The sequence below is a fragment of the Dipodomys merriami genome, unplaced genomic scaffold, assembly GCF_024711535.1.
Source record: "Dipodomys merriami isolate MVZ:Mamm:240054 unplaced genomic scaffold, mDipMer1.0.p SCAF_71, whole genome shotgun sequence".
Classification (NCBI taxonomy): Eukaryota; Metazoa; Chordata; class Mammalia; order Rodentia; family Heteromyidae; genus Dipodomys; species Dipodomys merriami.
The window spans coordinates 6,853,676-6,880,184 of NW_027206302.1; the positions used below are offsets into that span (position 1 = coordinate 6,853,676).

At 41.9% G+C, this 26,509-nt stretch overlaps 1 protein-coding gene across 1 annotated transcript; it reads right to left on the reverse strand.

Annotated features, from left to right (window-relative positions):
* On the reverse strand, positions 1–24,907 carry Rragc (Ras related GTP binding C). The gene is made up of 7 exons (XM_070008865.1): positions 24,565–24,907; positions 21,803–22,006; positions 20,608–20,807; positions 16,215–16,329; positions 13,413–13,555; positions 7,615–7,763; positions 1–1,623 (listed from the first exon to the last, which is right to left on the reverse strand). The coding sequence occupies exons 1-7, from the start codon at positions 24,799–24,801 to the stop codon at positions 1,472–1,474; spliced, it is 1,200 nt and encodes a 399-aa protein (XP_069864966.1). The 5' UTR covers positions 24,802–24,907; the 3' UTR covers positions 1–1,471.
* Between the last annotated feature and the right edge of the window lie 1,602 nt (positions 24,908–26,509).

Here is a 26,509-nt window from a genome sequence, read left to right on the forward strand (position 1 = left end):
TTTTGGAGTAAATACATTTATTGATACCCATTTTATATATAGTTCAATGAAATAATCTATAAATATAAAAGCATTTTCTTTTGGATATCACTATGGTCCATGTAAATACTCAACAGTCAGAGTCATTTGCAGGAAGCACTCCAAGTCACACTGTTAGGTTACAGACCTGAATATATAGATCTCATTCAACAGTGGCACTTATGTACTCAAGTGGTCCAGTGGCTTTGGAATATACATGACTGAGCAGGTGGAATAAAAATAATGTGTTTAAGTTTAAATCAATGGAGGGGGTATCAACCATCAACAAAAAGGAACAGTTATTGAATTCAAACTCTAGGCAAACAAAGTACCACAGTTGTTGACACGTGGTGTCAAAATACTGGAGACAAAGTGTAAAACAACACAAGTTGTGGCACCACACTCTCTCCAACCCCAGTGGACAGTCCACCAGTGCCATAGGGCCATTCCTGGTCAACAAACAGCAGTTCTTAAAAGAATCTAGATAGCTCACAATGAAGGGATGCAGAAGTTGCTATCAAGGTTAAAAGAAAATGGGCTGAATATTTCAGGGACATGAGTTTCTCCCCTATAAGAGGACTGTGGGAAAACTACTTTGTCTTAAATTCCCTTTGTTTACATTGTGAATGGTCACTTATCAAGTGCAGGAGAACCCACACATCTGGTACCCAAAACACAGGTGCAAAAATTTTCTTGTTTCAAAGTTTTTTCTCAACACTTCCAGGAGAACCAATGCAGCCAGTGCTGAGCCTTGCTCTCCACCCGATGCGGCACAGAAATCTCCTCTCATTCCTTCCTCACAAATACAGGAATGTCCTTTGCTTCAGACGACGCATCTTCTGAGTGAGCAAGTGAATGAATTTAAAAGGTCTTACATATACAATTCCCAAACTGAGATCTGAGAGGCAGTGTTAGAAGGTAAGCAAAGCAGGGTTTTTAGAAACTAATTAAATGAAAAAACTTAAGGGAAGCACATAAAATTCAGGGTTTTTTTCTATTATTTTCAGCTGGAATTGACAGCAGTATTCCCTGAAAAGGATAGGTAACTGGTGTTATCTCCAGGTCCAAAATATCCAATTACTTGAAGTAGGACCAAAAAAAGAAAGACCTATTTGAGTTCTGAGGCCTCAAAAAATAAAAAACTAAAAAATTTTTTAAAAGAAGGAAAGAAAGGAAGGAAGGAAAGAAGGAAGGAAGGAAAGAAGGAAGGAAGGAAGGAACGAAGGAAGGAACGAAGGAACGAAGGAACGAAGGAAGGAAGGAAGAGTAGCTTCAGTTAGTACACTGCCGACTGAAAAAAGGTTTTCATCCAAATAAGACACTCTATGCCTCGTCTCTAGTGAGACCGGCATTAGGCTCCCACAAGCAGCAGCTCCCATGTCCTGTAGCATGTGGCATCTGAACCTGGAGTGAGGAGTAAGCTGGCACCAAGCCTCAGCTGCTGAGATTCAGACTAGATGGCATTCCGTGGTGTGCCATTGTGTGCCAATGCTTTCAGGCTGGGGACACTGCTCTGGTGAACACAGCTCCTGTGAGAAGTCACACCCACTTCAAAAACCTCATGAATAGCTTTTCGGAAGCAGTGGAAGTTGTAATCTATCAGACCTGCAAGAGGAAGAAAAAAAAAAAAAAATCACCCGTCTTGAATGTAGACTGTGAACACATCCACCAGGAAATAAATATTCAGTGACAGAAAAGACATACACCCACACCTGAGGAATTCTCTACACTGGGAAAATTATAAAGCACATAGAAAATTATTAAAACTGTTTTTTGTTTTTTGGGGGGGTTTTTTTGTCAGTTGTGGGGCCTGAACTCTGGGCCTGAGAGCTTAAGCTCAAGACTAGTGATCTACCACTTGAGCCACAGTGCCGCTTCCAGCTTTTTCTGCTTATGTGGTGCTGAGGAATCAAACCCAGGGCCTCATGCATGCAAGGCAAGTGCTCTACCACTGGCCAACCTTCCCAGTCCCTAAAACTGGTTTCTTTAGGGCCTCAGGGTGTACATGGAGGACAATTAATCTAACAGAGCTACTAAAAAGGTAAATATACTAAGTTTACAATAAACCCCAGAGTCAAAGAAAAATACTTTTTGAATTATAAACTCCCTTTTACCACTCTTCAGGCAGCCATTAAAGGACTGAAAAAAACAAGCAGTCAACCTAGCAAAACTGCTGAGTAGTGGTAAGCAGCAGAGACTGTCAGAGTTCTAAGTGGCCTGCAATGCCTCTTCAGGAAGGGCAGTTTATCAGTTCTGTGTAAGGTTTTTTTGTTTTGTTTTTGTTGTTGTTGGTCTGAGAGCTTGAACTCTGGGCCTGGGTGCTGTCCCTCAGCTCGTCAGCTCAAGGCAAGCACTCTACCACTTCAGCCACAGCACTACTTCCAGTTTTCTGGTGGTTTACTGGAGACAAGAGTCTCACATGGGCTGGGAAGGTGGCTCAGTGGTAGAGCGCTTGCCTTGCATGCATGAGGCCCTGGGTTCGATTCCTCAGCACCACATAAGCAAAAAGAAAAAAGTCGGAAGTGGCGCTGTGGCTCAAGTGGTAGAGCACTAGCCTTGAGCTGAAGAGCTGAGGGATAGCGCCCAGGCCCAGAGTTCAGGCCCCACGACCGGACCCCAAAAAAAAAGTCTCACAGACTTTCCTGCCCAGGCTGGCTTTCAACCATGATCCTCAGATCTCAGCCTCCTGAGTAGCTAGGATTACAGGTGTGAGCCACCAGCGCCCGGCTCCATGTCAGGTTTTTGATGGACAAGTGTTAATTTGAGACAAAAATAGCTTAGCTGCCTACCAACTCTAACTCTATCTCCTTTCTTCTCTTAGAAGCAGAACCCTAATTTTGAATGAACATACTGGTGCCAAGCTAAAATGCAATTCCCAGCCTTCCGTGCACTTTGTAATTAAGTACAGCCAAATGGCCAATTATGGCCACTGCAGTAAGTATAAATTTTATAGGTCATCTGTGAACTCTCTGTAAGGGGAAAAGGATGCATTCATTCCTTTTTCCACCTCTATTCTTCTTTCTTAAAGTCTAGAATAGGGGTAATATGGCTGGAGCTCCTTTCTGGAACAGGGTGACATTTCATTATGCTAAGAAGGGCAAGACAGGAAGAGAAGTTGCCTAGCTGCACTAGACTGTCAATCTCCAAGCTTCTTTAAAGGTGAAAGAGACATAAACTTCCATTTTATTTAAGCCTCCATTACTTGGATTTGCAGCCAAGGTTAATAAAATGTTAGCAATTCTTAAACTCCCAAAGTAGAGCTGTGGCTCAAAGTGGTACAGTGCTAGCCTTGAGCAAAAAAATCTCAGAGACAGCACCCAGGACCTGAGTTCAAGCCCTGTGACTGACAAAAAAAAGACAAACAAAAATATAAATACTTTGCCAGGTGCCAGTGGCTAACGCCTATAATCCTACCTACTTAGGAGGCTGAGATCTGAGGATCATAGTTTGAAGTCAGCTAAATCAGAAAAGTCCATATGAGACTCTTATCACCAATTAACCACTCAAAAACCAGAAGTAGTGTTTGGCTTAAGTGGTAGAACACTAGTATTGAACACAAATGGGCTCAGGGACAGCGGCCAGGCCCTGAATTCAAGTCCCACAACCGACAAAAAAAAAAACTTACACTCCAACTAAGAGCTAGGTTGTCATGTATATCTACCATCACAGCATCCTTCTGTGTGAACCACAATGCGCAATCTGACTGCCACCTTGACCAAATTAACAGCCTTGTCATCAAACTTTCAAATCACAAAATTCATATTCAAAAAAAGTAAAATATAAAAATACATTGTGTGGTCTAAACACAGTGTGATCTTCCAATAATTTACATTCAATTTGATGAACGTCATTAAACACTGAACAGTATGACAGAGGGTACAATGTGTCAGAACCAGCAGATATGATCTAGCCTTCAAGGATGTGCTAGCTGCAGCATAAGGCCAACACATAAGAAACAAATCAAAACAATCTGGTGTCAATTAATCACAAATGTGAAAAACGTCCAATGAAGAGAGAGACAACTACAGGGCAAAGTTGTCAATGAAAGCTTCACAGCTTCACAGATCCCAACTCTGAACTGGCACCAAATATTCAAATCACTCAATTCACATTCAGAAAAAGTAAAATATGAAAATACATGGTATGACTAAACTTTTGAGTATACCAGCAAGACTTTAATTATGCAGAACAGGAAGAAAAATTCCAAGAAAACCACAGGGAAGCTGGGCACCGAACGCTCACACCTATAATCCTTGCTACTCAGGAGGCTGAGATCTGAGGACTTAGGATCTCAATTCAAAGCCAGCTCTGGCAGGAAAGTCCATCAGACTCTTATCTCCAATTAACCACCAGAAAACTGGAAGTGGCTCAAGTGGTAGAGCGCTGGCCTTGAGCTGAAGAGCTGAGGAAGGGTGCCCAGGGCCCACAGTTCAAGTCCTGGACAGACAGAAAAGGAAGGCAGGAAGGCAGGAAATAACAGGAGTTAGGCTCCGATAGCTCATGCATATAATCCGAGCTACTGAGGAAATAGAAATCTGAGGATAGCAATTCAAAGCCAACCTGGGCTCCAATCACCAAATCTCCAATTCACCACCAAAAAGCCAGAAGTGAAGGTATGGCTCAAGTAGTAGAGCACTAGCATTGAATGAAAAAGCTAAGGGAGGGTGGGAAGGTGGCTCAGTGGTAGAGTGCTTGCCTTGCATGCATGATGCCCTAGGTTCTATTCCTCAGCACCACATAAGCGGAAAAAGCCAGGAGTGGCGCTGTGGCTCAAGTGGTGGAGTGCTAGTCTTGAGCTGAAGAGCTGAGGGACAGCACCCAGGCCAGAGTTCAGGCCCCACAACTGACAACAAAAAAAAAAAAAAAAGAGAGAGAGAAAAGAAAAGAAAAAGCTAAAGGACAGTATCCAGGTCCTGAGGTTCAAGGCCCAGAACTGGCACACAAGAAAGGAAAGAAGGGGAGGGGGGAGGAGAAGAGAAGGGAGAGGAGGGGAGAAGAGAGGGGAAGAGGGAGAGAGGGAGAGGAGAGAGGGAGAGAGAAAGAGGAGAAAGGGAGAGAGGGAAGAAGGGAGGGAAAGAAAGAAAGAGGGAGAGAGAGAGAGGTAAAGAGAGGGAGGAAAGGAAGAAAAAAGGACACAAGAAAAATGGCTTAACTTGTGACAGAAGTTAGATGGCCAAATCATGAAATGTCATGAAACATCTGTCCACGTTTGCCACAGTGATCACCACACCAAATATTTAAATGAAGATGTCTTACTAATAGCTCCAAATACAGGAATGGAACATGAGCTCAAGGGAGAGCTGTAGATGTAAATTTTTTAGTCACAAACAGATTAACCCAAACCATGGACTAGAAAAACTGACCTCAGAAAAAGTAACAATTGGGGGACTGGGAAGTGGCTTAGTGGTAGAGTGCTTGCCTAGCACGCATGAGGCCCTGGGTTCAATTCCTCAGTACCATATAAACAGAAAAAGCCAGAAGTGGTGCTGTGGCTCAAGTGGTATAGTGCTAGCCTTGAGCAAACAAGCCGAGGGACAGTGCCGGGGCCCTCAGTCCAAGCCCTATTAACTGGCCAAAAGAAAAGATAAAATAACAACTGGGAAGATAACTCTGAAGAACATAGAACTAGGAGAAAAATAAAGCAGCTAGAGAAAAAGGAGAGACAGACAGAAATCCAAACACAAAATGATCCAGATAGATCAGTTTTAAGGAAACAGAGAGAAGAAAGTTTTGAAAAAGGAAGGACTTACAGGGCCACAATTGTCAGAAGACTGAGTGAATGAAGCATGAAAGGCACCACCTTTCAAGGAATAGCTTCAGTAGATTGGTTCAGCTAGAAACAAACTATAGTCAATCAACAGCTAATAAAAAGATTTGAAAAGTCAGGCATTAGTGTTCATGCTTGTAATCCTACCTACTCAGGAGGCTAGTCTTTGAGCATTGAGGTTAAAAGTCAGGCCAGCATGAAAACCCTGGAACTCTTATCTCCAATTAGCCACCAGAAAACCATAGTCGCACTATGGAGCACTATAGCCTTGAGCAAAAAGAACTCAGGGAGCTGGGCACTGGTGGCTACGCCTATGTAATGTTAGCTACTCAGGAGGCTGAGATCTGAGGATCCCAGTTCAAAGCCAGCCCAGTAGCCAGAAGTAGAACTGTTGCTCAAGTGGTCGAATGCTAGCCTTGAGCACAAGAAGCTCAGAGACAGAGCCTAGGCCCAGAGTTCAAGCTCCAGGACTAGCAAAAAAAAAAAAAAAAAAAAAAAAGAATTTTGAAGAAAGAAAAGGTCTAAAATAAAAACTTTTGTGGGTGAGATGGTGGGATGAGAGGGAAAAACTGGGAGAGAAAGAGGGGTGACTTTGTCAGTAAAGAAATGTACTCTTTACCTGATTTATGTAACCATAACCCCTCTATATATCACCTTTATCACCTTTAAAATAACAATATATAAATAACTTGACTTAAAATATCAAAGGAAGGAGAGTCTGGACTTCAGTCTGGAAGGGACAAAAGTATGAACTGAACCAGACACCAGTGGCTCATGCCTGTAATCCTAGCTACTCAGGGGCCTGAGACCTGAGGATTGTGGTCTGAAGCCAACCTGGGCAGAAAAAACAAAAAGACAACTCCAATTAATCAGTAAAAAGCTAGAAGTGGAGGCATGGCTCAAGTAGTAGAGCACAAAACATTACCAGAAAAAGCTAAGCGAAAGTATAAAGTTCAAGACCTAGCACCAGCACACAAACAAAAATCCCTATAAGCTCATTTATTTTTAAAGATAACCATTTGTCACCAGTATACAACTATAATCAGTTACACTCAGAAGGTTGAGATCTGAGGATCATGATTTGAAGCCAACCAGAGCAGACTCTATTTAACAAGAAAAGAAAAAAAAAGAAAAAGAAAGAAAGTGGAGGGGCTGGGAAGGTGGCTCAGTGGTAGAGCGCTTGCCTTGCATGCCTGAGGCCCTGGGTTCGATTCCTCACCACCACATAAGCAAAAAGAAAAAAGCCGGAAGTGGCGCTGTGGCTCAAGTGGTAGAGCACTAGTCTTGAGCTGAAGAGCTGAGGGACAGTGCCTGCCTAGGCCCAGAGTTCAGGCCCCACGACTGGACCAAAAAAAGAAAGAAAGAAAGAAAGAAAGAAAGTGGAGTGCGGGCTGGGAAGGTGGCTCAGTGGTAGAGTGCTTGCCTTGCATGCATGAGGCCCTGGGTTCGATTCCTCAGCACCATATAAGCAGAAAAAGCTGGAAATGGCGCTATAGCTCAAGTGGTAGAGCACTAGCCTTGAGCTGAAGAGCTGAGGGACAGCGCCCAGGCCCAGAGTTCAGGTCCCACAACTGGCAAAAAAAAAAAAAAAGAAAAAAGAAAAAAAAGTGGAGTGGTTCAAGTGAAAGAATACCAGCCACAAGGAGAAAAAGCTAAGCCAGAGCTTGAGGTCCTGACTTTATGCCCTAATATTGGTACAAAATAAACAAATAAATAAAGCCATGTATTTATGTGTTCAATATTACAACCTTGCAATATTACTTTCTATTGTTTTCAAGGACCTGAAAAAGTGACAAACACATGAAAACAGTTTTTGAAAATGCCATTACCTTTTCGTTCAAAGCTCTCTTCCCTAAGAATGCAGACCAGTGCCAAAAATTTAGTCACTTCCTTTAAATAAAGGACAGTTGTATTATTCAGCTTGATAATTGCCATGGATTCCTTGTCATAAGCACTTCCACTTCCATCTTCTTTTAGCCTATTTTAAAAAGAAAGTACCACTCATTAACATTGCCCAACTTGTTATTTTGTCACATTTAATTTGCAGTTACAAGTTTATCCACCCATATTCCCAAATGTCTATGAGAAAAAATGGTACTGGCTTATCTATATGTATATATCACAACAGAGTTGCCATTTCAATATAGGATTCCCAAGCAGAATCTTAGAATCAATAATTTTTGTTCTAAACAGAAAGCTCTATGCATATCCATTACTTACTAAAATGAAACATTTGGAGAAAACAGTAAAAATACATGCAGATCTTGACCAAAAAAGGACAACATTTCCAATACCATGCCAGATGGGGCTACTAGTACCTGCTCAGATCATGGTGTGCAGGCTCAGCTGAGCTACCTTCTCTCTTCCCTCAAAGAACAGAGCCCCCATGGGACCTACCACCATCTTAACAAGCTACTTCAAAACATACTTTACATGCCAAGCCAATCATGTCTTTTCTCAGAATTTTCTTCCTCACAAAAACAAGAAAATTCTTAGATTATACAAGAACACTCCTACCTAGAGACCTACAGGAATTACACTGAAACCAACCACTTTATTTTGTTTTGGTCAGTTGTGGGGCTTTAACTCAGAGCCTCTTTGTGCTCAAGGATAGTGCTCTACCACTTGAGCTACAGATCCACTTCTGGTTTTTGAATGGTTAACTGGAGATAAGAATCTCATGGGGGTTATTCTGCAGAGGCTGGTTTCAAATCACAATCCTCAGATTTTCGCCTCTCGAATAGCTAGGATTACAGGTGTGAGCCATCCGCACCTGGCCCAACAATTTTTAAGTAGATTCTCAGAGTCCTTTCTTCTGTATCTGCTCAGCAAAACTCTATTGGTTATCTAGTTTCCAACAGAAAGAGTTATCAAAATTGCCTTTTTAAAAGATATATTTGCCACCACATTTTTTTAAAAAGTTTATGTGTTCAGGGAGGAGGTTAGCAATATACAGCTGTAATTCCAGGATAAAGGAGGCTGAGGTAGCATGATGGAAAGTTCAAAGCCAGGTCTAAGATACATAGCAAGACACTGCCTAAAAGGGGAAAGGGGAAAGAGAGGGTTGCTTTTTACAAAAAAAGGAAATATACTAAAAAGAAATGTTACCAGCAGTTGTCTTTGGTAGTAGAACAATGCCTGTTCTTTTTCTGTTTTTACTTCTCTATTCTTCATAAGCTGAATTTTACTGAAAAGGGACTGATTTTTAATTTTACTGAAAAGGGGCTGATTTAAAACTATACTGAAACTTAAGTTTACTTATTTTTTGGGGGGTGGGGAGGAAGGCGATACTGAGATTTGAACTCAGGACGTTAGATTTGCTAAGCACGCTATCTATCCAGTTTACTTTTCTTTTCTTTCTTTTTTTTTTTGGGGGGGGGGGGTCCGGTCATGGGTCTGAACTCTGAGCCTGGGCACTGTCCCTCAGCTCTTCAGCTCAAGGCTAGCGCTCTACCACTTGAGCCACAGCACCACTTTCAGCTTTTTTTTTTCTTTTTGCTTATGTGGTGATGAGGAATCGAACCCAGGGCCTCAGGCATGCAGGCTAAGCACTCTACCACTAAGCCACCTTCCCAGCCCTCCAGTTTACTTTTCATAAGTTATCTTATTGTTATTTACAATAAACTGGAGAACAGAATTACTGCTACAGTCCTATTTCTGGAAAAATTCAAAGTAAACTAAATTAAGACAATAAGAGGACTGTGCTCATTTTAAACCTGCAATAATAGAAGCTCATTAAAGGTAAAATGACCTGGGCAAAGTCAGAACTCAAATTTATTTAACTCAATCCCACAGTTTCTAATACCTTTTATAAAGCTGACTTGGCCAGGCAAAGTAAGGAAGGAAAGTTAAGTTTCATCTGTTTTAACAATATGAAAGAAAACTACTTCCTCCTGACTAGAGAAGAGGAAGTTGTGTTACATATTCTTAGCTTAAGAGTTAGATGTCAAGTAGATCCTTTTCTGTGCCACATGGAAAATGTGAACAGGTACTAACTCTGAAACAGGCCAACAACAAACATGCCTGGCAAAAAGTCCCTAAGCTACATCTATCCAGAGGAAGCTGCTGTAAGAAGCTGCAATGCTTCTAATACTGAGCCAGCACATGATCCTGAATCACCCTTACTTGCCTACCATAGGTCTGACTTGACTCCAAGCATACTGGGCAAGCACATGCAGACACAGACACACACACACAATAAAGTCTGAAGATTAATTTTATTTTAGTGATTAATGAAGTTAAAATTTTAAATATGCTAGTTAGTTTTTTTTAAGGCTTGCTCTATTGCTCCAAAATATTTTGGGAGGGTCTTTTGTTTCTATGTTTTGTGCTGGTCCTGGGGCTTGAATTCAGGGCCTGGGCACAATCTCTTGAGTTGGTTTTTTTTTCACACAAGGCTAGCATTCTACCACAAGAGCCAAGATCTACTTCCAGAGTTTTCTGGCAGTTATGAGTTGGAGATAACATTCTCACAGACTTTCCTGCCCAGGACGGCTTTGAACCATAATCTTCAGATATCAGCTTCCTGAGTAGGATTACATGCATGAGCCACCTGCACCCAACTGTTTCAGTATTTTGTTTTCTTGTGCCTGTCCTAGGGATTTAACTGGGGAGCTGAGTGCTGTCCCCGAGTATCTTTGCTCAAGGGTAGTGCTCTACCACGTGGACCAGAGCTCCACTATGACTTTTTCTGGCAGTTAATGGAGTTAAAGAGTCTCACAGACCTTCTTGCCAGGATTGGCTCTGAACCTTGATCCTCAGATTTCAGTTTCCTGAGTAGCTAAATTTCAGGCATGTGCCACTGGCACTTGGCTGTTTTGGTCGTTTTTAAGGCTTTTAAGCAAGTATATTTATCTGAATTTTATTTTAAAATATGTCCAGGCAGACGTAGAAAAGGTTTGGTCAAAAGGAGCAGACTTTGAAGCAGCCTACTCTGGACTGCAGATGAAAGGAGAAAGAACTTAGTACTGAATAAACTGAAGAGCAAGACAGCAAGGATAAAAAGCTCATCAGTGTCAACAACAGACACTTCCTCTCTAAAAATGCAGTGTTCACTCACACTATCTTGTTTACATGGACTATACCTGGCTTCAAATCTTCCCTCAGATTAATCTGTACTGACAAGTCTACAAATGAAAGATCTTAAATATGAAGATTGCTACAAGTAAAAAAATATGAATATAAAAACTAGAATAGTCTACTAAATATCTTATAGAATCTTAATACAAAGTGAATTTTACAAGCTAAAAACTACAATAAATTATATACAGTCTCTTCCAAAAAAACATAAAACAATAGTCAAGTAAGAAGTAAATTACAAGAACATTATCAAACTGCATATATAATGTTGGGAATAGTGAAATAATGGTCTCATTTTAAAAACTCTACAGTATGGGCTGGGAAGGTGGCTCAGTGGTAGAGTGCTTGCCTTGCATGCATGAGGCCCTGGGTTCGATTCCTCAGCACCACATAAGCAAAAAGAAAAAAGCCGGAAGTGGTGCTATGGCTCAAGTGGTAGAGCACTAACCTTGAGCTGAAGAGCTGAGGGGCAGTGCCCAGGCCCAGAGTTCAGGCCCACGGCCAGATCAAAAAAAAAAAAAACTCTACAGTATATGCAATTTATCATCAATCTTACAGTAAAAATAATTTTATAATTTGATTTTTTTTTTTTGGGTCAGTTATGAGGCTTGAACTCTGGGCTTGGGCACTGTCCCAGTGCTCTTCAGCTCAAGGCAAGTGCTCCACCACTTGAGCCATAGCACCACTTCCAGTTTTCTAGTGGTTTATTGGAGATAAGAGTCTCACAGACTTTCCTGCCCGGGCTGGCTTTGAACGGTGATCCTCAGATCTCAGCCTCCTGAGTAGCTAGGATTACAGGCATGAGCCACCGGCACCCGTCCAAATTTGATTTTTAAATTATGAAAAAGGTTGTTTATGAAATCTTGATTTGTTTTAAAGAAAAAGCAAATGTTCTACTCATATATTTTTAGAAATGGGGAACATGAAACTTTCCTGAGTAATATAACAGTCTTGTCTCATTTTCATTATGGAAAAAAATAAAAGGAGAACATGTGATCATAAAAGTGAAAAAGGAATAAACTGAAATGAGACAGGTCCAGAAATGGTAAGACAAATGCCTTCTCCTTTTCAGAGGCAGCCAGGAAAAGCTAAGTATGGAGATCAAGCTAACAGGTAGGATCAGAGGTGAAGCAGAACAGAGGACACAGATATTAGAAAGTAAGAGAGGCTAAAAAACACCTTGGGAGTTCTGACATTAACTATGTGAATATGGATTATCAGAGGTACAAAGAATGTTATCAGTAAATTCTTCCAAAGTTGTTTTGTTTTTTGGTTTTTACTTTTTGTACCAGTCCTAGGGCTTGGACTCAGGGCCTGGGTACTATCCATCCTGTTGCTGTTAGCTCAAGACTAGTGCTCTACCACTTAGCCACAACTCCAATTCAGCTTTTTTTGCGGGCAAGGGCATAGTTTATTGGCTTACAGTTGTGAGTCAACAGTGCCAAGTCAAAAGCTGTTTTATGTTTTGTTTTGGGTTTTTGGGTTTGGGGTTTGTTTGTTTTTTTTTTTTTTGCCAGTCTGGAGGCTTGAACTCTGAGCCTGGGCACTATCCCTGAGCTCCTTTTTTGCTCAAGGCTAGCACTCTACCATTTGAGCCACAGTGCCACGTCCAGTTTCAGATGGTTAATTGGAGATACGAGTCTCATAGACTTTCTGCCCAGGCTAGTTTTGAACCAAGATCCTCAGATCTCAGTCTCCTCAAGAGCTAGGACTACAGACATGAGCCACTGGCACCCAGCCCAAAAGTTTTATTTTCTACAAAATCACTTATTTGCTCTCTTTTCTTCTATACAGAGTACAGGAGACCTCACATTTTAGAGATTTTATTCTGGAAAGTCAGATGTATGAGTTAAATGTCCTGTCTAAGTCCTTTTAACAAATAAAATTCTGATTACCTTGTTTCTTTGTACTCTGAAACAGATTTAGAATCCCTGTTCTACAAAGCCTGAGGTTAAATGAGGAACCAGCACTTATTTTCTTTTCTTTTTTTTTGGGGGGGGAGTCCGGTCCTGGAGCCTGAACTCTGGGCATGGGCACTGTCCCTCAGCTTTTCAGCTCAAGGCTAGCGCTCTACCACTTGAGCCACAGCACCACTTCTGGCTTTTTTCTTTTTGCTTATGTGGTGCTGAGGAATCGAACCAGGGCCTCATGCATGCAAGGCAAGCGCTCTACCACTGAGCCACCTTCCCAGCCCCAGCACTTGTTTTCTTATTCATACAACTTAAAATAAATTAATCTAGCTTTTCAATCTACCTAAGTCACATTAAGAGAAGATAACAATACAAACTCTACAAATTGAGGCAAGAAAAATTTTTAGTGATAAATAAATCCAACACCATTCACTTCCCAAGTGCTCTTTGCCATCCTCTCTGAAATTAAGAACCAGCAATGTTTACAGAGAAATCATGCTCCAAGTTGAATCACTGTGGTCAAAATAGTAGTCTTTATTCGGTACTTACCAGGGGGATCTGAAATTAGTCCTCTGAACAAATAATACTGGTGTTTTGCTACTTGTCTGAGATCTTACAGAAATATGTATAGAACTTACCCGTATATACAAGACACATCAATTACAACATCAATCATATCACAGCAAAGTTCATAAGACTGCATATCCACAGGAGAACTGTCGGTTGCGATGTAGATTTTGCTGACAACATCAAAGAGAAAGGCTTTTTCAATACCTGAATTCTTGGAAAAACAAAATTGGGGAAGTGTTCAGTTACTTTTTTGGGGGGAGGGGCATTCAGTTACTTTTATGTGCATGGGTGCACATACATGTGCACACCAGTACTAGGGATTTTACTCAAGGAGTTTCTGTGCTCAAGACTACCATTCTACCATTTAAACCACAGCTTTTTTTTTGGTGATTAGCTGGAGATGAGAGGATCATGGACTTTCCTGCTGGGCTAGCTTCAAACCACTATCCTCAGATCTCAGCCTTCTGAGCTGCTAGAATTATAGGCGTAAGCCACTGGTATCTAGCCTCAGATCCTTTTTTTTTTTTTTTTTTTGGGGGGGGGGTCCGGTCATGGGGCCTGAACTCTGGGCCTAAGTGCTGTCCCTCAGCTCTTCAGCTCAAGAATAGCACTCTACCACTTGAGCCACAGCACCACTTCCAGCTTTTTTCTTTTTGCTTATGTGGTGCTGAGGAATTGAACCCAGGGCCTCATGCATGCAAGGCAAGCGCTCTTCCACTGAGCCACCTTCCTAGCCCCTTCAGAAACTTTTGTTGTTGTTGTTGGACAAGGGGATTGACCTCAGGGTCTGGGAGCTGTCCCTGAGCTCTTTTGCTCAAGGCTAGCACTCTACCACTTTGAGCCACAGCATTACTTCCAGGTTTTTTGTTGTTGTTTTGTTTTTCATTTTGGGTTTTTTTGTTTTGTTTTGTTTTCTAGTTCTGGGGTTTAAATTCAGGGCCTAGACACAGTCCCTGAGCTTCTTTTGCTCAAGGCTAGCACTCTACCACTTGAGCCACAGAGCAACTTCTGGCTTTTTCTGTTTATGTGGTACTGAGGAATGGATCCCAGGGCTTCATGCACGCCAGGCAAGCACTCTACCACTAAGCCACATTCCCAGCCCCAACTTCCAGTTTTTTTGAATAATTAATTGGAGATAAGAGTCTCTCGGGGACTCTTCTGCCCAGGCTGGCTTCAAACCAAGATCCTCATAACTCAGCCTCCTGAGTAGCTAGGATTACAGGCGTGAGCAACCAGTGCCCAGCCATTAGTTAGTTGTAAGAATCACAATTTGTAACTTATCAAAGACATTGAATTATTGAAAAACACTTTTAATTATACATTAAAGGTCATTTTTCTTACTTTTTTTTATGGTGATAAGGATCAAACCCAGGGCCTTTCACATACTAAGCAAACGCTGTTTTACTACATATATGCAACCCCCACCTGTTATTTTTAATTACACAACCAATACCAAAAAATAAATAATAATTGATTATAAGACCTGTTTTTAAACAAAGACTCATTACATAGTCCAGAGTAGCCTCAAAGTTTGATCCTCAACTTCCCAAGTGCTAAGATTATAACCATGCACCACCATGCTCAGACTGCAAGATAATTCTCTTTAAAAAATAAAAGTGGAATTATCTGCTTTGATTTACTGACATACGTCCATCTTTTTCTTCTTTCTCTTAAGTGAATTATTTTCTAAAACACCAACAAACTTGAATAACAAAGAATTTCTCAAGCTGCCAGTATAGTTCTGTGATAGAAAGCTTGCCTAACAGTGCCATATCCCCAACAAAAAATAACCTCCTCAGACAGAACTATTCTATATTGTCAATAATCCTGCCCTATTATAATCAATCTATTTTGAGTAACCTATCAAAGCCTTTATATGAGCAATTAGCCAAACATAAAAGAATTAGTTTGATGCCAACATCTAGCTCAGCCAAAAAGCTAGAAAGAGTCACAGTGAGGAATATCACACACTGAGTCCTTTCAAAATAATGTTTAGAAAATAAGTATTCAATTTATTTATGTTAGTCTTTTTTTCCTTAAGATGAATGCTCAAAAGAAGAATATAAAATATGGGCTGGGAATGTGGCTTAGTGGTAGAGTGATTGCCTAACATGCATGAAACCCTGGGTTCGATTCTTCAGTACCACATAAACAAAAAGAGCCAGAAGTGGCGCTGTGGCTCAAGCAGTAGAATGCTAGCTTTGAGCAAAAGAAGCTCAGGGACAGTGCCTAGGCCCTGATTTTAAGCCCCAGGACTAGCACCAAAAAAATAAATAAATAAAGTAAAATATGATACTAAAATTATAATTATCAAGGAAAGAAAAGTATTTCTAAATGTCATCTCCAATGAAGCAAAGATTAAAATTAAATTGAGTCACATTCCCAACACCCAATTTTTTCCAGTCTTTACTCTTTCTTAAGGATACAGATATTATGAAGATGAAGGGATTTTTTGTTTGTTTTTTCATTTTCTCTTGAAACAGGGTCTCATTCTGCAGGCCAGACTGATCTGAAACTTGCTATGTAGAGCAGTTTGGCCTCAAATTTATATGCCTTCACCTCCTAAGTGCTGGGATAACAGATGTGAACCATCACGTCTAACAAAGAATTTTGTTTTGTATTTGTGGTTCTGGGGATTGAGTCCAGGGCCTTGTGCATACTAGGAAAGGGCTCTACCACAAGGCAACATTTCCAGCTCCCAAACCCTTATGAAGATGTTTATAATTACGAAAGCATGGGGGAAATTTTAGTAGTTCATTGGAAAATACAGAAGGGTATTTCAAGCTCTATTTCTGGAGAAAACCTGAAAACACAAATATATTTAACAAAAATGAAATTGGCAATTAGACTGAATTAAATAGCTCACTTACTGATATGAAGATATTTAATAGGTTTTCCAAGGTTGGCAGTTGTGGAATGAGCTTCTGCACCACCTTGCTGAAGGCTTCAAATATTGAGTGGTCATAGATACTAGTCAAATAAAAGCTGTAAAAACACAACATGGGAAGATTAATTTGGAAATTACCAGAAAAACAATAATAACTACCATAATATGTAATATTTAATGTTTCTTAACATTTGCTCCCAGTAATTTAAAAAGATGTTTACCATCCCCATTATTAAAGATAAGACTATTTTTCCAACCTGACCTATTATAGGATCACTCATTTTACTGCATTTACTAGAGAGCAACTAAGGGAACCCATACTGGAAAGCATTTCCAGATGCAGAAACTTGAACACTCTCCTATGTCTTTGCAATCTAACCCATAAAACTTGGTTTAAGTATATAACTAAGTCAAAACACCAAGAGAAATCTAGATTTGTAATATTTACACTAAATAACAATTCACGTTTCTACTATAATGCCACCTCCTGACCAATCTACCTAAAACAGTAATCCTGAACCTTTCTATCTTTTGCACTAATCATTTTATCTTCATAGCACTAAGTACTCAATTTGTAAAAGCTTTGAGCTATTATTCATTCAACTGTAAGCTCTATGAGGAAAGAGACTTTTGTTAGTCTTGGGCACTAAGTATTTGCTTAGTAAATAAGTCTACTGCCACTCCACCCTGGTTTCATCTGAATAAACAAAAATATACAACTGGCATTTAGATTTAGACACATAGCATAAGAAGAAAGGATGTAGGAGTCCAGAAAACAAGAGCTTAAAGGCCTGAAAAAAGATGTATGAGTAGAAAAGTAATACTTGTAAATATGAAACATAAGTTTGAAAGAGAGAGGCCTTTAACAATTTAAGTACTGTGGACAATTCTGCCTGATTTTTCACTCAAGAGTACACCTATCACCACATGATTCTATCAAGCTCAGAAATACAGAACTGTGTTTACCGCTCTATGGCTACTTTAAAGACACAAGGAACTAACCTAAGAACCTAATCCTATGAAAGAAGGGGCTTTACTCTAGCTATAAGAACACTAGAGCCGATCTGAGAATTGCAGTTCAAAGCCAGCCCAGGCAGGAAAGTCTGTGAGACTCTTTTCTCTAATGAACCACCAGAAAACCAGAAGTGGCACTATGGCTCAAGTAGTGGAGCGCTAGATCTTGAGCTGAGGAGCTGAGGGGCAGTGCCCAGGCCCAGAGTTCAAGCCCCACAACCGACACAGACAGACACACACACACAGACATACACACAGACACACACACATACACATACACAAAGAGCACTAGGGCATGTAATAACAAATGATCTCATAAGCAGGAAGGAAAAGAATTTTAATTGCCGGCACCGGTGGCTCACACCTGTAATCCTAGCTACTCGGGAAGCTGAGATCTGAGGATCACACTTCGAAGCCAGCCTGGGCAGGAAAGTCCATGAAACACTTAAATCCAATAAACCACTAGAAAACCAGAAGTGGCGCTGTGGCTCAAGCCGTAGAGTGCTCACCTGGAACTGAAGAGCTTAGGGACAGTGCTCAAGCCCAGAGTTCAAGCCCCAAGACTGACCAAAAAAAAGAATTTTAAGTCTTTCTTTTAGGCACAGAGATTAGCAAAGTGAGGATCCTCCAGGGTTTGAAAGAGTTGGAAGTGAATGGAGACAGGGAAAACCTGAAAGCCAGAGTATGTTCATAAGTTGAGAAACCAGAAATCAAATAGAGCCTTATCCTTAGGCCGGTCAATTTTAAATATAAGCTCGATGCAGGCTAAGAGCATATTTCAGTAGTAGAGCTCTTGCCTAGTATGCACAATGTTCTGTTTAGTCCCTAGCAAATAAAAATTAAAAATGAAAGCTTACTGAAAATTCTACTGAAACTAATAAGCCCTACTTACTACAGCTCTACTGGATACATGCAGAAGGATAATGTATACCAATAGGATGCACAGATAATTTAGGGGAATCATATTCCCCAGGAGCAGTAGAGAACAGATAAACAAGGGTTAACACCCCCCCTCCATAAAAAACAGTAGACTGCCAAAAATAAAAATAAGGGAGCAGGGCTGGGAAGGTGGCTCAGTGGTAGAGCACTTGCCTTGCAATGCATGAGGCTCTGGATTCGATTCCTCAGCACCACATAATCAGAAAAAGCCAGAAGTGGCCCTGTGACTCAAGTGGTAGAGCGCTTGCCTTGAGCTAAAGAGCTGAGGGACAGTGCCAAGGCCCAGTGTTCAGGTCCCACAACCGGCAAAAAAAAAAAAAAAAATAAGGGAGCAGACTATCATTGGCTCACTCCTATTATCCTAACTACTCTGGAGGCTGAGACCTGAAAATCAAAGACCAAAGCCAGCCCAGGTAGACAAACCTGAGAATCTTATCTCCAATTAACCATCAAAAAGCCTGAACTAGCTGGGTGCTGGTGGCTCACACCTACAATCCTAGTTACTCAAGAGGCTGAGATCTGAGGATCCTAGTTGAAAGCCAGCTGAGGCAGAAAAATCCCAGGAGACTTTTTTTTTTTTTTGGTAGGTTGTGGGGCTTGAACTCGGCCTGGACACTGTCCCTCAACCCTTCAGCTCAAGGCAAGTGCTCTACAACTTGAACTACAGCGCCACTTCTGGTTTTCTGGTACTTTGTTGGAAATAAGAGTCTCACAGACTTTCCTGCCCAGGCTGGCTTTGAACCTCGATCCTCAGATCCGACCCTCCTAAGTAGCTAGGATTACAGCCACCCATGCCAGAATCCCTAGAGATTTATCTCCAATAAACTACTCAAAAAAGCCAGAAGTGGCACTGAGGCTCAAGAGGTAGAGTTCAAGCCTTAAATACAAACAGGCTCAAGGACAGCACCCAAACCCTGAGTTTAAGCCCCAGGACAGGCAAAAAAAAAAAAAAAAAAAAGGATTTTACTTCTGAAGCTATAATTTCACCTGTTTTTAATTTTTAAGGGCTGAAGGAATGGCTCAAATACTAGAAAACCTGCCTAGCAAGCACTAGAGCATGAGTTCAAGCCCTAGTATCACCAAAAAAGAGGGGGTGGGAGAAATGTAGGTAAACTAGAGGTGAGACTCTTCTACAAAGTTTGCTAGAAGTTTGGAAGATTTTGAAGCCTAAGGCAAGGTAGGTGTAGGAATAGATTTGGCTTAAGCCTAATGGAAGTCTTTATAGTGGCCCAAGGATAAGGAAATTACTACACCTGTCTCTCCTATGCTTTACCCCTTTAGGCTGTTAATATCAAGACAACATTTTCAGCTGGATGCTAGTGGCTCATGCCACCTAGCTACTCAGGAGGCTGAGCTCTGAGGATTGTGGTTCAAAGCCAGATGAAGCACGAAAATCAGTGCGACTCCTATCTCTAATTAAATACCAAAAAAATGGAAGTGGAGGTACAGCTCAAGTGGTAGAGTACTAGTGGCTAAGATAGAGTGCAGGCCCTGAGTCAAAGCCCCAGGACCAGCACAAAACAGGAACATTTTCACAGGCACTTTTTTAAAAAGTTATTTTTACCTTTATCACTAAAAAAGATAAAGTACCAAAATAAGTCTTCTTATACTTTCAAAATGCAAATACACAATCCTAATTAAGTGTTAAATTTATAGGATCAATTCACTTAACCCAAAGTTCAGAATTTTACAAAAGTACTATTGTAAGAACTAGGATACATGCTGGGCGCCAATAGCTCATACCTGTAATCCTAGCCACTGAAGAGGTTGAGATCTGAAGATAACAGTTCAAAACCAACCCAAGCATGAAAGTCCATGAGCCTCTTATCTCCAATTAATCACCAAAAAGCTAGAAGTGAAACTGTGGCTCAAGTGGCAGAATACCAGCTTTGAGTAAAAAAAAACTAAGGGATACGGCCATGCCTCAGTAGTTGCAAAGAAAAGAACCTAAGATACATTAGAACCTATGCTTTAAAATGTACTTCCTTTAAAAGGCTCTTCCTATTGAGAAAGATGCTATCTGGATCCAAGTCTAACTCTGACAACAAATGTGACCAAGAGTTCTTGAATTTGGCAATGAAAGAAAAATGATGAAACCAAGAGGAAATGTCCTGAAGCAGATTTCTGCCATGAGGAAACAGCCTGACTCCAGTCTCTGGAGATCAATTTGCAAAAGCACCAATGATTTCACATGACTTTCAATCACCAGGAAAATGCAAAAACAGGGAAAAGCAACTTCTCAGTAATATCAGACTCCCAAAACAGACTAGAACTCAACAGAGATGAGATCAAAATCTTCTATACTTGGAAAAGGGAATACCAGTGATAGTAAGCTAAGGGGTCTGTAATGACAGAGATGGGAATACATATCAAGCACACAGGTTTTTTTTCAGGGCTCTCATATCAAGCACACATGTTGTTACCTAAGGTGGAGTTTTTCTAGCCCAGCATCAGCAAGGTCATCATTGGCCCTTTGATGTATGTCCCTCTGTGTTTCTATTTTGTGATCATCAGACAGACCATCAACTTTGTGAATAAAAACCTCAAAATTCATATCTGGGTTAACTTTGTAGGCTTTAGAAACAGTTATGTGAAGTCTTGTTAAAGCCTCCATGTAGTCATCCTGTAAGTCAGAACAAAATATTTTTTAAGAAATCATACAAAAAGCAAGTAATGAGTTATGCCTCAAACCACCCCAATTACAGAAAATGTATCAACCTAATCATAAATATTCAAATACTCAAATACACCAACCTATAGTAATAAATAGCTCTGCATTTTCTTTAGAAATTCAAAACCTAAGCCTGTTATTTGAATACAGTAATATTAAGGAAAAGGGAAACAAACATCTCTCCCACATAGAATTTTTAAAGTAATCCCAGCTCTGCCATTAATCAAGCACATGGCTTTAGGCAAGTTGCTTAAATTCTGATCTCAGCTCACTCATCTGAAAAACTGGAATTATAATACCTACCCTCACAAAATTGTGTAGATTGGCTTATGTATATGAAAGCACCTAACACTTGGAAAGCATTCCTAACTGGCATATTTAAGCTTACATAAAGTAAGCTCTTTAAGAACAGGGATTCATCTGACTAATTGCCACATGGTAGGCCTTAAGAAGTGCTTGTTGAACTAAATTCAATTCAAACAATTTAAGTAAATTACTCATTCTAATATATACTGACTTGGGCTGGGAAGGTGGTTCAGCGGTAGAGGCCCTGGGTTTGATTCCTCAGCACCACATAAGCAGAAAAAGCTGGAAGTGGCACTGTGGCTCAAGTGGTAGAATGCTAGCCTTGAGCTGAAGAGCTCAAGGACAGCGCCCAGGCCCAGAGTTCTTTTCAGTGAGTATATCACTATTATAATAAAGTACAGAAATACCTACTATTAACCAATAAAAGTAGGAAACCAGAGTCAAATGCTTATTAACTAGGACTCAAAGATACCAATCACGTCTAACCACCTGATACTCTAAAACTGCACAGTAACAAGCCTGCTCCCCAAAAAACACTCTGCAGCTGTACCTCTTCTACTATCAGGGAACCTAGCAACAAAGTAAAAAGTTATGAGTATATGACAAAAGAAGAACAAATAGACATCATTATTCCTCACTACCTGTGCATCAATGACATATATCAATGCTCCTGTTCCCCTGAAGATCATTTCATAATCAAAGGTTGGGTCAAAAAAGTCCATCTGCCCAGGAAAATCCCAAATCTGGAAATTCACAAAGGAGCTATTGGAAATGTCGTCTTTATAAATCTTGTTGGTACTTTCCAAAAAAAGAGTCTCATTGGGTGACATCTTATGAAACACCACCTGTTAAAAAAGAATGACAATTTTACGACTGCATAAGCTCAGAATTTAACCATGAGTTACAAGTACATTCAAAATGCTACCCTGGATTAACACTGAAAATTTTAAACCTGTAGCAGAAAAGAAGGAAAGAAAATTAAGGTAAAAATTGAATGTTGAATCTATTGCTACTATTCTTATTTCTGACAAAAGATAGCAAATTAATTCCCATTTTCAATCTATTTTGAAGCTGAAAGTTTTCTGCTATTTTAATAGTACCATTAGAGTACTACTAGTAGTCACTTGCCTACATTGTTTGTTTTGGTTTTGATTTACTTTGACATTGTCTCACTATGCCTGTCAGATTGGCTTCAAAAGATTTACCAACATCAATCTCCCCAATGCTGGGATTAGAGGAATGCAACACACAAAAGATTCAAGTTTTTGTCATTTGTGGTTGTTTTTGTTTGTTTTGTTTTTCTGACAAGCATTTAAAGTTCTCAAAATCCATTTAGGAGATCATGGAAGTTTAAGAAACTGGGTCTTTTTTTTTTTTACAGGGGGGGAGAAGAAGGGGTAAGTCTTGAACTCTGGTCCCAGGTGCTATCTCTGAGCTCTTTTGCTCAAGTCTAGAGCTCTATCACTAGACCTACAGTGCCACTTCTGGTTTTCTACTAGTTAATTGGAGATAAGAGTCAGGGACTTTTCCTGTCGGGGCTGGCTTCAAACCCTGATCCTCAGGTCTCAGCCTTCTTAGAGGCATAAGCCACCAGCGCCAGGCTTAGTTTAAGTTTTGTTCATCCAAAGTCATTCAATTGTAGCTACTCAGGAAACTCAGATCAGAGGATCTAGGTTCAAAGCTAGCCTGGGCAAACACATCTCTATCCAGCAAAAAGCTGGAAGTAGGTGTGGCTTCAGTGCTGTAGGACCAGCTTTTTTTTTTTTTTTTTGGGGGGGGGGGGAGGAAGGGGAAAGAGGCTCAGAGGCCCAGAGTTCAAGGCACAGGACCAGTTACTCAAATGCCTACTTTAACTAGTTCTGGAATAAAAAATGAAACATTGGATACTGGCCTGGCTAAGTTCGCAGTCTAAGTAGAAAGTGAAAATATCCAAAGGAGGAAGGCCTATGGAAGTAGGGAATAGGCAGCTCCCATAACACAAGAAAGGGTAAAGTCAACTCATGACTGGGGATGTATCACTGGTAGAGGTTAGCCTACTAACTCTAGGCTCAAAAAAAAAAACCTCAATACTAAGTAATACTTTGGCTCTCACTGTTACTTTTATCTTTTATAAAGATAAAAAGTTACTTGAAGTTACTTGCACAATTTTGTCGGTAACAAGTCTTTATAAAGATAAAAAGTTACTTGAAGTTACTTGCACAATTTTGTCGGTAACAAGTCGAATAAAAATCACTTTGCTGAAAACATCAACACAGGCAAGTCTTGCTGGAGATGAAAAACAAAACACAGAAATGCAGAAAATTCGAAAGAGAGCTTCTCTATGAAAAAACAAAACATCGCGAGGTTTACTTTTAAGATAGACCTTCCCAACAGAGTGGAATGGGGGAAAGCAAGGGATCTAGGATATAAATTGTTAGAAGCTCGCTGTGTGTCTAACAGAGATGGCAGGCTGAAAAAAACAGACGCAGAGTTCTGCCTCTATTTGCCCTTTAATTTAAAAAAAAAAAAAAAAAAAAGTATGCCTGGGCTGGGAAGGTGGCTCAGTGGTAGAGCGCTTGCCTTGCATGCCTGAGGCCCTGGGTTCGATTCCTCAGCACCACATAAGCAGAAAAAAAAGCCGGAAGTGGCGCTATGGCTCAAGTGGTAGAGCGCTAGCCTTGAGCTGAAGAGCTGAGGGACAGCGCCCAGGCCCAGAGTTCAGGCCCCACGACAGAACCGAAAAAGAAAAAGTATGCCCTCACCTTTCCTTCTTAATCCAATGTTAAAATAAATGGCCTGATGTTGAGGTGTAATAATCCCAGCATTCCCAAGAAGGAAGCAGGACGATCTTGAGTTCAAGGGTGGCCTGGGCTACACAGAGAATGACTGTCGCCAAACAGAAAGACTCCTAAGGTTTTTATAACTACACACCTACCAGACAAGTATCACTTGTAACTACACTTAGATCACAGGTACTCAGATACGTACAGTAACAGCACCCGCTCTAATAATGTCTCAGCGAAGTCTTCAAGACTTCAGCACAAGAACTCAGGTGCCCCGGAGCCTTAGTGCAGGACAGGGAGTCTCCCAGGCTCTCTCCACGTGAGAACCGTCGCGTCCCGGCGTCAGGGACTGGGTGCCAAGGGGCGGCGATGTGGGGCGGGGCCCGGGACACCTACCTCTCTCCAGTCAGTTTCGCCTCCCGAACTCTACCCGGCCCCCGCCGACTCCGGGGTCCCCGCGCGGGCGGCGCCTCAGCTCTGCACTCGCAGCAGTAGAGGAGAAAGTGCCGCGCTGGAGCCCAGGCCAGGCCGGCTCGGCCGCCGCCCTCCCTCTCCGTCCCCCCACCCCCGCGCCCGGCCACCGGAGCCCTCGCCAGGCGAGGGGAGGGGGCGGGCGGAGGACCCCACGCCTTTCCATTCACCTTCTGGATGGAGGACTTGCCGCTGCGCCTCAGCCCCATAAGCAGTATCCTCGGCTTGGAGCTCTCCGCGCCCCCCGGGCCACAGCCGCCGCCAGCCCCCGCCCCGACGCCGCCGCCCGCCGCCGCCGCCTCCTCTTCCTCTTCTTCCACGCCGTAGCCGAAGTCCTTAGGGAACGAATCCGCCGCGCCGTAACTGCCGGCGAGGGGCGGCTCTTCTGCCCCGTACTGCAGGGACATGGTGCTGGACCGCCGCCGCCCGCGCCCTGACAGGCCAGGCCAGGCCAGGCCGCCGCCTCCCCAGCCGCTGCCACTGCCGCTGCCGCCGCCCCCGGCCGCTACCGCCGTCCTGCCCGCCCCCAAGCCGGGCAGTGATAGGCTCCGAGCTGGGACCCAGCCCCTCATTGGCTCCCCGAGACGCCACTCGGAAGCAGCAAGGTTGGTGGTGTACATCACGTGCTCAGAATCACCTGACTCGCGGCCGCCGAGGGGCGGGGGAGGAGTCACGAGGAGGGCGGCCCCGCCGCGCCTCTGGTCCAGCTAGTAAGCTTCGGCCCGTCCCTGGGCTCCCCAGTTCCCCTTCGCGCTGTCTGCCAGCCTTCTGGCACCGATAACACCGCCAGAGATGTTCTGGGAATTCGGGGAAAGAGTCTATTGTCCTCCTCCTACGTTTGTATTCACTCAGCTAATACTGATGTCTGCGATATCCTGGATGCCTAAAGGGGGACTTGAAACTGAAACCGACTCGGGCCCGGCCTGTCCTCGAGTTGAAGACTAAGCGAGATTGGACCTCTGCGTAAGTAACCTCGGTGTGAGATGTTATGTAGGAAGGCCACGGGCACGGATGAAATGCTCGAGAACTGGGTGAGAGAGACTAGACTCTAAGCACGTGTAGATGAATGAATAAGGTTGGGATAAGGTAAAGGAAGTCAGCGAGCAAAACTCAACCTAGGGTAGTTAGGTAGGGGTCAGAGTGATCACTTTTTCTTGCAGGTACCTAGACCAGACAGGAAAGCAAATGCAACCAAGCTGGAACATCTTTTTGCAGTAGATGGCTGAGTGACTACTGCTACCACCTCAAACTCAGGACTCAGCTGCTTCTCCCCAAGACAGTCAAGTCTGCCCCTCTAGTAATTGTTTCTATAGAATGTTGTTAACTTCCACATCGCCTTCAGATTAGAGACTAAAATGACTAATGAAAAGCAAATGCATTACCAAATGTTTGAGAAAGCTAAAGGAAATTTCATGGTTCCATATGTAGAGTTGAAAATTAAGACTCAAAGCATGGCCCCTATACATTTAAAAAAGGCAATGTAGTGGACTTGATCTCTCAAGCAGACTGTTGTAATACTGGGGATGAAACCCTGGTCCTCTGTGCATGTTAAACCAATGGTCTACCACTGGATATGCCCAGAGACTGACTTCTTGATGGGAGAGTATGTTTCCTCACCAGTTATACAGGAACCTAGAATTTAAAGGTAGGAAAAACCAGTAAACATCTAGTCCAAACTTGCACCTAAAATCAACTCTATAGTATCTTGACAGACATGCAGAATGTACCTAGACTCGGTTTTCATGGGGGATTACTTCCCCCGTGGATTATACCTCCCAATTCTATTAACTGATTAAAGTATGATCAAGTTCCTTATATAAAATGCCTTAGTATTTGCATACAACCCATACACCTCTTCCCATATAATCTTTACACTACTTAAAAATAATCTAGTAGGGCTAGACACTGGTGGCTCACATCTGTAATTCTAGTGACTCAGGAGGCTGAGATCTGAGGATCATGGGTTCCAAGCCAGCCCAGGCAGGAAAAGTTTGTGAGAGACTTATTTTCAATTAACCATCAGAAAACCAGAAATGGTGCTCTGGCTCAAAGTGGTAGAGCACTGGCCTTGAGCGAAAAAGGCCAGGGACAAGTGCCCAGGCCCTCTTTTCAAGC

What these genes read in the sequence shown, in the direction of transcription:
- Rragc (XM_070008865.1), bottom strand. Translation starts at nt 24,801, where the DNA reads ATGTCCCTGCAGTACGGGGCAGAAGAGCCGCCCCTCGCCGGCAGTTAC. An exon ending in GCAAGTCCTCCATCCAGAAG is followed by an intron (nt 22,007 to 24,564) that starts GTGAATGGAAAG and finishes CTTTTTTAACAG; the next exon opens with GTGGTGTTTCATAAGATGTC. An exon ending in CTAGAAAAACTCCACCTTAG is followed by an intron (nt 16,330 to 20,607) that starts GTAACAACATGT and finishes GTGTTTTTACAG; the next exon opens with CTTTTATTTGACTAGTATCT.